General features: G+C 36.2%; 1 protein-coding gene across 1 annotated transcript; it reads right to left on the reverse strand.

Annotated features, from left to right (window-relative positions):
* Nucleotides 1-2399: 2399 nt before the first annotated feature.
* LOC147607670 (pathogenesis-related thaumatin-like protein 3.7) lies at nucleotides 2400-3441 on the reverse strand. Its single transcript, XM_086790605.1, has 2 exons — nucleotides 3099-3441; nucleotides 2400-3000 (listed from the first exon to the last, which is right to left on the reverse strand). The coding sequence occupies exons 1-2, from the start codon at nucleotides 3154-3156 to the stop codon at nucleotides 2546-2548; spliced, it is 513 nt and encodes a 170-aa protein (XP_086646731.1). The 5' UTR covers nucleotides 3157-3441; the 3' UTR covers nucleotides 2400-2545.
* Nucleotides 3442-13125: the final 9684 nt, after the last annotated feature.

A 13125-nucleotide genomic window follows, 5' to 3' on the forward strand; every position in this document is an offset into this window, starting at 1 on the left:
TCTCCATCTCCATCTTCACAAAGAGAGAGAGAGAGAGAGAGAGAGAGAGAGAGAGAGAGAGAGTTGCATTTAACGACATCTAAGTGCTGGCGACGTCCGTCAAGTTCTTTGCCACCGGTCGAACTTTTTTGAAAAAGGCATAAGGCATTAATGTACAATGCCATACACACCTCAGCAAAATGGTGTGGCTGAGAGGTTGGCACCCTTCGTTCAGATCGAGGGGGGAGTATATGTCCAAGGAATTTCATGCATATATGGTTGAAAAAGGCATAAGGCATTAATGTACAATGCATGTGAATGTAAGGTTGGCACCCTTCGTTCAGATCGAGGGGGGAGTATATGTCCAAGGAATTTCATGCATATATGGTTGAAAAAGACATAAGGCATTAATGTACAATGCCATACACACCTCAGCAAAATGGTGTGGCTGAGAGGAAGTATAGGTCCCTCTTAGAGATGGCACGATGTATGGTGAAATCCCAAGATTTACCTCATGGTTTTTGGTTAGAGGCAACTATGTGCATAAACTGTGTTAACAAATGCCCTACCAAGGCCTTGCAGTCTAAAACTCTTTATGAAGCTTGGCATGGCAGGAAGCCTTATGTGGCTCATTTGCATATTTTTGGTTGTCTTGCTTATGCTCTTGTGCCTGAGCAACAACATAGTAAGCTTGATAAGGCCGTTGTTATGGGCTACCACACCTCCAAGAGGGAACTCAACACATTCACCTAAAGGATGAGCAATAGATCACAAATGTCATAGGGCACTTACCAATGCTTCAAACTTGAGTCCCTTGAGGCCTCCAAGCTTTCTTGTTAAGCTCCAACCTCCAACCTCCACCTCCACGCTATCACCGTAGAGTTGCACGCTTTCCTCTACTAATGCATGTAAGGACTGTTTTGGATGCTTTAAGAGCCAATGTTAGGATCTTTTGATGATTGGTGGTTTCAAAGACACGTCTACAACAATTATTAGTGAAAATTAAAGGAGAGCATTTAGTGAGTATTTGTAAAATTGAATGACAATTTAAAGACTCTAAATCATAGTAAACATGTTACACATCCCAATCATAATCCAAATTAATGATTCAAAATACGAAGCCTCTAATTCATATGGCATAAATAATATAGCTTTAATGGGCCAAATAGCTTTCTCTCTCTCTCTCTCTCTCTCTCTCTCTCTCTCTCTCATTCTATTTCATTATCTCGAAAACCTCTCGAGAAATTACAAAACATGATAAATCCTCAAACTTTGACATGATAAAGCAAGGGGGTGTGAGCAAAAGAGCGGGTGGGGTGAGTAGAGAGTGAGAGAGATGAGTGATGAGTGAGGGGACAAGGGAGTGGCATTGCATGCAAAACTAGGTGGTTTTGTGTATAATACCACCCCCCCAAGCCTAGTTTTGCATGGAATAGCACTCCACAAAACCCCAAAAAACTTGGAAAAACCTCAAAAAAACCTGCTTCTGACATGTGGGAGTCACATTCCTTCTCCTTCAGTATAGATATAGATATAGCAAGACTAACACATTTAAAGTAAGGATCTTTTGATGATTGGTGGTTTTAACGATGCATCTTAAACAATTATTGGTAAAAATTAAAGAAGATGGAGCATTTGTAAAATTAAATGACAATTTAAAGACTCGAAATCATAGTAAACATGTTACACATCTCAATCATAATCTGGTTAATAGAGAGGGTTAAATTTCCATTGATGACCCTCCTCTAAAGCACATATAATTGCTTAGGGTAATGGTGAGATGTGCTATTTATAAATTAGGAAAACATATTTTGAAGGAAAAAACCTCACTTTTAGAAGCAAAATGTAGCTAAGGATTTATTAGAAAGCTGTGACACCATATGAGAAGACTTCTTTATTAATCACTATGGCTCCTAACGGCTCCCCAACATGGAAAAAAATAATAGCTTGTGATCCACAAAGGCTCTTGAAAATTCGTCTCATGATAGGAATTTTTTTCTCGATGCATAGAAAATTTCTATGGTGTCAGAATCTCAATATCTGGCAGCACTGATCGAGAGATGAAAATATCTCCATCTTCACAAAAGAGAGAGAGAGAGAGAGAGAGAGAGAGAGAGAGAGAGAGAGAGAGAGAGAATTGCATTTAACGACATCTAAGTGCTGGCGACGTCCGTCAAGTTCTTTGCCACCGGTCGAACTTTTTGGAATCATGTGTGAGATACCACTCCGTCTAGTGTGGTCCGATCGATCACTCTTTTGATGGTCAGAGACATGTGCGTAGGCGAGAGAGAGAGAGAGAGAGAGAGAGAGAGAGAGAGAGAGAGAGAGAGAGAGCTTTCGATCATAGAGAGGAGAAATTCTCTCGATCCCAGTCGACTGCGAGAGAGAGAGAGAGAGAGCTTTGTGCATCTTCTGTAAACAATTTTATTTTAAAATGCTAATAAGCTTAGCTTTTGTGATGTTGGCCATTTTTCATTTTTTTGCGCCCCTATTACTATGAGTTTTACAAAGGACCTCCACATTATTTAGTAAAGGGCATGCATGCATAACACAAGTGGCATGGAGCTCATGAGGCGCACATGTAGACGTCGTAGTCGGTGCCCGTGGCGCAGGCCTTGGTCTCGTCGGGGCCTCCGGTGTAGTAGCAGGCGCCGGAGTTGGCGTCAGTGCACTCGACGGTGGGGCAGTTGCCGTTGGTGGGAACTGCACTCATGGCGCCGTTATAGCCGGCGATTTTGGAAATGTCGTAGTAGTCGTTGCCGCCGCTGCTGTCGACCGTAATCTCGAATTGCGTGACGCCGGAGGGAGGCCCTGTGTTGCAAGCCTGCCCGCCGCACCCCGTGTTTGTAATCGCCCACATGGTGGCCCCCACCCAGCTCCCCGAGGCGTCCACCGACCATGTGCCGCCTGAGCCTTGCTCCGAGCATGCTCCGCCCACGTTGGGCACCCAATACTTGAAGCACACCGTGGAGCTGCACTGGTTGTGCATGCGTATTGTCGTTGCCTCCGCTCTCATCATCTCTGCAATATGCAAGTAACGACAGCAGACGACGTCATTCACGTCAAACCAAGCGCGCATAGTACACACACACACACACAGATCAATATAGGTGCCTTACCGAAGCTAATGAAGCAGCAAGTCACCATTACACACAGTATCGCCTGCACTCTAGCCATGGCTGCTGCTGCTGCTGCCTCCGCCAAATTCAGCTAAAATTGGTGTGTTTTGTGGAATCACCTTGTCGCGCAGCTCTGTTTATATAGGCAATCTATGCGTGCATTTTAGGCTTCTATTTTCTTGCAGGGGCGGGTCATTTGCCTGGTTTCATGAAGTGCGCCTCCTTTTTCAACACGTTCTCAACTTTCCGTTTCACGATTGAAGAGAGAGGAGTTACGACACAGCTGCTATTGACAATATGTCCCCCAATTTTGGTTTTCTCCATGAAGACAACCAGATCAAATGGGACTCTGCAGACCCAATCGCTACCACGCCGCGCACACACAGCATACCTACCCAAGTATATGATGATAGCCTCAGTCAAGAATGGAACTCTCTAGGAGGCTACCATGTTTTATTAAAAACTTTCCTTTCTTTTGAAGCGCAACTTCTTTTTCCCATTCTTCTTCTTGTGGTGGAGATGTTGACCCCCTGGGAAGGAAACTCCAATCTTCAAATTCTAGCCATGCCTCTAAATTCAAAAGGAACTTGTGACACAAGGCTAGATTCAAGAAAAAAAAAAAAGAAGACTTTGCTAGTCTTTGCTACAAAAATGTATATATCAAACTTCCTAGTTGTTAATGTATATATCAAACTTCCTAGTTGTTAATGTAGCAAAAAATTCTTATATAGACGTCAAAGTCAACGGTTTGAATAGCTATATAGATTAAGTACACCTTTGGTAGATAAGAAGAAACACGATCAATTGACTTGGAACCCCGTAGGAATGAATGTAGAAAAATTATACTAGATAAGAGATAGGATTGCTTTTTATAAAATGCTCTCAAGCAAAATACAATATATACAAATCTACCTAGCTAGCATTTCATCAATTTATATTAATTAGATAAAATAGCATAAAAAGTTACTGTTGAATATGTCAACATTGAACTAATTCTTGGATAGCCACTACCTTCAACTAATTCTTGAATAATAGTTATAGTTCGTTTTTCTAATAATAAAAGATCATTGATATCTTTCTGAGGAGTAATTTGTTTATGCGTAGTCTCTAAAAATCTTTCTTTTAACACTAGTCTCTAAAAATCTTTCTTTTAACACTAGTCTTTTAGCAAGAAATGTTAATGTCCCTTTACTACTAGCATTGTTTGAAGAATTTGATAATTCAAAGCATAACTTATTTTCTTATACTATTTTCAAAGACTTGAAACTTCATGGAGAGATTCAAGTTTAGCCATTATGAATCCCCAAATAGAGAAAATAAGTATTTTTTATCACCTTTTTTACAGCCACAGTTGAGTGTATGTGGCTCAGACGTCTTGTGGCTGATTTGGGTGTTGGACAGTCATCTAGCACTATGATTTTCACTGGACATCCAGAGTGCATTAGCAGCAAGGAACCCAGTGTTTCATTCTCGCACGAACCCAATGTTTCATGCTCACACTAAGCACATTGAGGTACATTACCACTATGTCAGGGAAAGACTCTCTATAGCAGAGATCAGCTTGGTCTATGTGCCTACACATGACGACATGGCATATTTATTCACGAAGGCTCTTCCTCATGAAAAGTTCGGAGCTTTTCGTAAATTTTTGGGCTTACTGCCTTTTCAGGATTGATCGCCCATACTTTGTACATGTTCACATCATCACTCGAGGGGGGGTTTGTAGCATTATATGGTAGTGATCAGGGATTTCACTGACGTAAACGAGAACATGTGAACAAGTTAATAACATATGTTAATAACACAAAAAACCTTGTGATCACATGTTATATTCACAAAGCTTTCACAAGGGCCTAAAAAAATTATCTTTGTCGGGCATTAAAAATCTTCTTAGGTGGCCACTGACTTGCTATTATGTGAAGATGGTAACATGAAAACATGTGAATAGCTTATTCCCATGTGTAGCCAAGCTTTTAAGGGGTTCCCAAATAGCAAGTGACCTGTTATTTTGTGAACGGTAACATGAGAACATGTGAATAACTTGTTCACATGTGTTATTATCACAAAAAATCTTGTGATCACGTGAATATTAAATCCCTGGTAGTGATGTGTGTGAACACACTTAGCACTTCCGAAATACTTTTTTCCTCACTAGGAGGTTTTTTCTCCTGTGCGTATGTACACCCTCTTATCTACTCATTTTGGGGTGTATACTTATCTTTTGTATCTGGCACACATTTGTTCATTTTAATCTAGTGATTTTGTGTGCTCTCAAGCTTCTCCATCTTGTGTGTGTGCATTCTTGCAATGCTAACCCTAATTTCAACAAGAGAGAGAGACCAAATAAATCAAAATGTGAAAGGGATTTGAAACCCGTGTATTTACAAAGCTAGATATACACGTTGTCTACATTTTGTATAGATATAATAGTTACAAGTAGCTTAGTATGTAATCATGAAAATTTGACTCATCAAGTAATCTTTTACCTAGAGCCGGTTGTCTCGAGTGAGGAATACCCACTTATTCCTCATATCATCACCTTATGGATGCCTTCAATATTATTAGCCCGAACCATTCCGTCCGTCCAAAATGGTTATTCACCCCGATTTGAGCTCGTGAAAGTGGTTATTAATCAAAATTGATCTCATTGGATTGACTCTCCAAACAAAGGAGACCTCGACAAAAACTTTCCAAAGTTTTTTGGGGAAAGAGACCATCATAGGTCGTCCTTGATTGAGCATAGCATTTCAAGGAGCAGACTGTAGTCTAGGCAACTGGCGAGAGTAGCCCTCCCTTGCAGAGAGCTTGGGAGTGGTTTATTGAGGCGTAGGAAACCTTGAGGATCCTTAGTTATTTATGGTTAAGATTGATCAGACTACGCTAGCCCTCCCTACTCCTTTTGAGAACTAGTAGAGATTACAGTTCGGCCATTAGCTCAAATTTAGTTATTCTCGTTCTAGTTGAAGATTCAAGAGCTAAAATCATGCTACGAGTTTTCCATTCCCACGCCGGCTTAGTTGAGCCAATTTCTTCTTATTTTACATGGGCTCATTAAGCCAAACTTCAAGGTAGGGTTAAGGGGATTAAGTAAGTGGTATCTACTTTAAATTCATGGTTTTTTCTATACTTAAATGTCCAGTAAATTAGTGACCATCGTTATGAAATTGAGATTATACTTGATGTTGGGAGGAAGTTGAGAGTGATGTCCACCTCTTGATGGCCCTTTGCTGACGATTTTCGTTAACTGAAAGATATGTTGTAAATGTTTATTGACATTTATATCAAACTTTATGAATTAAAAAAGAAAGGGATAAATTGAACCAATTGAAACTTGTTGTTTTAAAGATTGAATTGTTTGTATTTAGATCTTAAACTAGGAAAAGAAAGCCTAGGAATGAACGAGAAGATTAAGTTCAAGGAATCATAATTGTGTATTAAATTTAGGCCCTAAAACAAATCTAAATGTCAGTAAAAAGGTGACTCAGAGATCCAACATAGACCTCGTAATTTGGGAGAATTGTATTCCTGGTTGTTTATTTTAATTGATTGTTTTTTGCAAGCACAATTGAGTTGGCCACTTAGCAAGCTAGGGAATTATATCAAGCTTGGAAAATCGCCTCCCCTTGGGCACAAGTCCAGGTGTAGCACAGACTAGGTTTAGCGTTCTAGGACTGAGTACGAGACCCTCTGATGGTGCCACCTAGAGCATGCAACTAGGCCTCAGCTCTAGATTTAGTGATATCGTGAGTAGTGAGTGGTGGTTCGGTGCATCATGGTAAACTACCTCGTGAGGAAACTAGGGTAGGAGATCACCCCTTGGTGTAATTTTGGAACACTTTGATTCCTATGCCCATGCTACTATATGTAGGGTTTGATAATGCTAGCTGGGTAGTGTAGACATGTGCTTCTCCACCAATCTAGCCTAACCCCAATCGACCATGGTTAGCCAACCGCCCAACCACTGTATTGGTGGGATTCCTTTATATAAAAATTTGGTTGAGTTTTGTCCCGGGTACCAGGGAAAAGAGTTCCCAGGCCCCCTAGATAGTGCTCATGCAAAATACAATTTAGACACACCACTTACACACCCAATATGAAATTGCCTTTTACAGATTCAGCAGTCTTTAAAGAAGACTTGAAATGAAACCATAGTATTTCGAATCATAATCCTCCAAAATACCCATATCTTCCTTGACATACGCATGCATGGGTATCCTAGCCACCCGCGAGCCCGTGCATCGCCTGGTGAGACCCTCTAGGATCCTCCTTGGGTGTCCTAGCACTTCACTCAGGGATCACTTCATCGGCACTACTCGCCCATCGTACTGAAAGCACACCATTTTAACCATATGGAGGCTGGTCAAGACCTTGGCAAGCTTTGCCACTTCGAGTGACATCATTTGATAACTCCCTGCCAAAACTGTTGCAAACGAAACTCTCCTTAGTTTCAACCATAGGCCAAATGCTTCCTCCAGCATTCTTGTGTAAGAGAGTCCTTTTCAAAAAACAGAGTTTCTATGCAAGTGATAATTTCCCGTTGAATTTGATTCCACAAGACCCTTTTTCTCGAGTACAGACTTTCTTAGTAAAAATCATGAATCTCTTAACAGGGTAATCCACCCATCAATTTCAATGAATTTCTGACAATGATTTTGGATCTAAGGAGAATTTTGTAAATCGGCCGGTAGTCCATTCTTCTTACTGAAGAAATGGGAATGGTCACAAGGTTTTACTTAATTTTTGGTTCGAGAGATGGGCAAGCATCTTACTGGCCCACCATTCTCACGTGGTCGTGGTCTTACTATAAATTACTCAGATTTGATTCTTAAGGATTTTTCTTAAGAAATGGGAATGGTCACAAGGTTTTACTTAATTTTTGGTTCGAGAGATGGGCAAGCATCTTACTGGCCCACCATTCTCACGTGGTCGTGGTCTTACTATAAATTACTCGGATTTGATTCTTAAGGATTTTTCTTCTATTTATCTGATAAATTAACGACGACGATTTCCAATTGTAAGAGAAAAATCCAAAATTATGAAAATTTATTCTTTCCTGGTCACAATAGAATTATAAATAGTTCTATTCAAGAATAATGGAATTTTATAAAGATAACTCTCCTTCCAATAATCCATTTATGAATATGCATACATCATTTTATTGATTTATTCACATAAAAATATCTTAAAATATTCTTTTCTTCATTTTGATCCTTACTATTAATATACCATAATTTTCTACATGAAATTATGGTGAAAACTTCTTTTTTCATACCGAATTTAATTCATGCATTTTTCTACTTAAAGTACGATGAAAAATCCTCTTTTAAATAAATAAAAATATCCATATTTTAAAATATGCCAGAATTTCTTATTTTAATCTTTAAAATATTTATATCTTGAATATCATGGGAATTCCTCTTTTTTCATCTAAATTTATGCATGAAAAAATAAATATAACAAAAATTCATCTTTCTCTATTTAAATAATTATGCATAAATATCATAAAAAAATATTTTTCATAAATGTGATAAAAATCATTCTTTTTGCATAAAAATATATAGGCCTAGAATATGATGGGAATTTCTCTTTTGTATTATTAGTTTTATGCATAAAAATAAAAATTTTCTTTTTTTTCATGAAAAGTTTGCCATAGCCTCGCTGTGCAGTTACTGAGAATGTTCAATTTTCTAACTTAAATGAATACACATAATTGAAATGTGATAGGAACTCCTCTTTTAAGCTAAAATTTTATTTATGCATTCATAACATAATTATAAACATAATTATAATCATAATTATGATTAATTCTCTTGATTTAAAACATCCATTCATCATTTCTATAGGAGAATTCATATAAAATGTTAGCATAACACTCTTTCAACTTTAAAATGAGTTTATAGAATTTTTCTAAATCATAAACAAGCTTAAAGAATTAATCATCATTTTTACTAGATTAAAATCATAAAAATACCTAATCTTTTTCTCTAGCTTGTCAAGCTTAGAGTTTTAATTAAGATATTGAGTTTATCATTAAGAACCATTCTTCTAATAAGGATCTAACGATAAAGATGATTAATCTTTCCAAGAAAAAGAGGTTTACTAAAAACACTATAATTAATGTAAGATTCCTCCCTCCAGCTTTTGAGGTGTATAGGTGTAAGAACCTTCCCTTATAATCTTATAATTATTCCCCTCTCTGAAATAAAAGAAAGATCCTATTTTGCCCTATTTTGGCTTGGAGAGAAAATGTCTAGAGGGAGGTAATCCAAAATTGAGATATTTTTGGATATAAAAATCCTCCTAGTGTCTAAAATGGTTTCCCTTGAAACAGAAATTCAAAAAGAACTTTCCAATGTACAATTGGAATTAATTAAAAATATGTATAAAGGACCTTAGCCTAAGGGTCTAGATTTTCAAAAAATTTTGAATTATGGTTTACTTAAGGTTCCTATGGGGGCCAATAGGATCAATCCAAATGTGGAGAGGAGATAAATCCACTTTAAAAAAGAAAAATATCCAAAAATGAGTAAATGCCCACATAAGATGAAGAGTTGACTGAGTACAAGGTTTATTAGTAAAAAACTATGAATATTACTAAAAAATGAGATATTTTGGGTATAATGACACATTTTTGACACCTTGGTAAGGAGAAGGGGGCTCTTCAAGGAGGCACCTATTTGATATGTGTGGAGGAAATTTAAACTCAAAAATATCGTGATATTTTTATCTCTCCTCTCTCCTGGATCAAACCAAATCAAAAGGGAGCCAAACTAGATCCAAAGTCCAAATTCAACCAAACTGAACTTGGAAAATCTAGAAACTAGTTGGACTTGGTTAGAGGCCTCTCTCACCTATAAATAGATCTTTAGCCCTTTGTTAAAAAATATGAGAACTATACCATGCCAGTATTATACTGAAATAATGATATTTTTTATTATCCTCTACAATTTGGAGAGAATGGAGTTTCTCTCTCTCTTCAACCTTCTTTCGAGCCTTCCTCAACATACTAACCAATTGATTGGGTGGGGGCCTCTCTAATGACTAAAGAATCAAGCAAAACAAGAGGTAAATTGTGAGTTTATGGTCTTTTTCTTAATCTCAAAATATTTCTCACTTCTCAACCCCTCTCAATCTTGAGAAGTATTCAATTGAATGGCTCTTTAATGCAATTGAAACTCTGTAAAGAATTTTAGTGATAAATTTTATAAAGTTTTCATTTATGCCTAAATTAAATGTTTTTTTTAAAGCATATCTCTCTCTCCTCCAAAGAATGGCCATTCCTATGACCTATTCTATATTCAAATGATGCTTATCATGAAGCAATTCTGAAAGTAAATTCTATGCTTATCAAATTTGAGGCGGCCAAAAAGAAGTGGCTTTTTAATACTTTTATGCTATTTAATTTATTGAAAACTTGGAAATCAAACCCATAATTGGGTATTGATCCAAATAATAGTTATTCTATTATATGGTACTACTAAACTTTATGCTTTCAAAAATATTAAAAATTATCAGTAATAGCAGCGGAGCTATGGCAAAATTTCTGAAAAATTAACACATAAATCATTTTCATTCATAATATGAAAAGAGGACTTCCTACCATATTCTAGGATTAATCATCCTAGGTCAATTGAATAATTCTCATCATAATCATGAAAAAAATGATTTTAATGTTTATGCATAAATAGGTAATTAGCAAAAAGAGGAATTTCTAGTACCTCATTTTTATGATGAAAGAGGAATTTCCCATATTTGGAATTCCATCATTTAGGTGGAAAAAGAGAAATTCCTAGCATATTGGAATTAATGGATATTTTATTTAAATTGAAAGATAAAATTTAGATTAATTTATTTTATCTATGAAAAATATTTTAATGGTAAAAGAGAAATTCCTATGACATTTGGAATTCCATCATTTAGATGGGAAAAGAGAAATTCCTAGCATATTGAAATTAATGGATATTTTATTTAAATTAAAAGATAAATTTTAGATAAATTTATTTTATGTATGAGAAATATTTAAATGGTAAAAGAGGAATTCCTATGACAATTGGAATTCCATCATTTAGATGGGAAAAGAGAAATTCCTAGCATATTGAAATTAATGGATATTTTATTTAAATTCAAAGATGAATTTTAGATAAATTTATTTTATCTATGAGAAATATTTAAATGGTAAAAGAGGAATTCCTATAACATTTGGAATTCCATCATTTAGATGGGAAAAGAGAAATTCCTAGCATATTGAAATAAGGGATATTTTAAATATTTTAGATGAATTTATTTTATGAGAAATATTTGATGATAAAAGAGGAATTTCGATGACATTGGAATGCAAATAATCAAATGCAGAAAGAGGAATTCCCATGGTAATTGAGATCCAAGAAATTAAATGGGAAGAAGAGAAATTTTTAGTATAATTCAATTTAATTTTATGATTATTTATCAAAAGTTGAAATATGGGTAGAGTTGATTTCTGTAAATCCCATGAATTCTTTTATTCAAAAGAGGAATATTGAATATAATTCAATTGACGAATTGAGAAGGAATATGAAAATAGTCGTCGAGAAAAAGAACCTTTAATTAGGCTAAGCAATTGGTAAAAATTTAGAAAAAGTTCCATTATCGGTATCAAACTAGAAAAAGCTATTAAATGGGAATAGCATGTAAATGGATGTGATAAGATGAAAATAGGATGCGATAAGATGTAAATGGAATGCGATAGGATGTGAATAGATGTGATAAGATGTAAATGGGATGCGATAAGATCTGTATGGGATGTGATAGGATTTCAATGGATGTAATAAGATGTAAATGGGATGCGATAGAATGTGAATGGATGTGATAAGATGAAAATAGGATGTGATAAGATGTGATGTAATGGAAATGGATGTGGATGTGGATGTGGATGATGAGAATGAGGTGAGAGGATATGTGAAAGGGTGAGATGGGGAGTACATGGATGTGGATGTGGATGTGTATGTGAAAGAAGGGATATGTATGTGTATGTGAAAGAATGGATGTGGATGTGTATGTGAAAGAATGTGATGTGATGTAAATGAATGTGGATGTGTATGTGAAAGAATGTGATGTGATGTAAATGAATGTGGATGTGGATGTGAAAGAATCAGGGATTTCATTAACGTCTTCACAATTTCGTGATCACGTTAACAAAACCTGTTGTTAACATAAAAATTCTTGTGATCACAATGTATATTCACGGGCATTTTTTATGACCTGTAAAAACCTTCTCTGCCAGTAATCCCGCCGGGAAAATGTACATTTCCCGGAGGGCCCGCCGGGAAAACCCATTTTCCCGGCGGGTAAATTAAAAAAATTAAAAAAATAATAAAAATAAAAAAATAATAAAAATCATGTTCACAGTCATTCTTACCATTTTTGGGCCTTCTGGACTCATTTATGATGTCAAAAGTTCAAAATTCTTGGCACAAAAAAAGTTTTGTATAATTTGCTGGCCTTAAGTTCAATTGACACACCAATTAAATCTAACTATACTTACATCAATTGACTCAATTGTCCATGACATCATTGCACTCAATTGAGCCCAATTGGACTCAATTACACTTGATTTACACTCAATTGATATTAATTGGGTGTCAATTGATGTCAATTGTGCCTAATTCGACGCAATTGAGCCCAATTTACACCCAATTTGCATAAATTGGGTGTAAACTAAGTATCAATTGAGACGAATTGGACTCAATTGATAATAATTGGATGTTAATTGATATTAATTAAGCCCAATTGACTTTAATTGGGTGTTAATTTATTACAATTAATGTCAATTAAGCTCCATTGAGCTCAGTTGACATCAATTGGGTGTCAATTGATATCAATTAAGCTCAATTGAGCTCAGTTGACATCAATTGGGTGTCAATTGATATCAATTGAGCTCAATTGGGCTCAATTGCACTCAATTGACACTCAATTGGGTGTTAATTGCATCCTATTGTGCTCAATTGAGCCCAATAGGATGCAATTAACATCAATCGGGTGTCAATTGATC

Source organism: Cibotium barometz, chromosome 55 (assembly GCF_041138505.1).
Source record: "Cibotium barometz isolate CiBa-2024 chromosome 55, ASM4113850v1, whole genome shotgun sequence".
Classification (NCBI taxonomy): domain Eukaryota; kingdom Viridiplantae; phylum Streptophyta; class Polypodiopsida; order Cyatheales; family Cibotiaceae; genus Cibotium; species Cibotium barometz.

What these genes read in the sequence shown, in the direction of transcription:
- LOC147607670 (XM_086790605.1), bottom strand. Translation starts at nt 3,156, where the DNA reads ATGGCTAGAGTGCAGGCGATACTGTGTGTAATGGTGACTTGCTGCTTC. An exon ending in TTGCTGCTTCATTAGCTTCG is followed by an intron (nt 3,001 to 3,098) that starts GTAAGGCACCTA and finishes TGCATATTGCAG; the next exon opens with AGATGATGAGAGCGGAGGCA.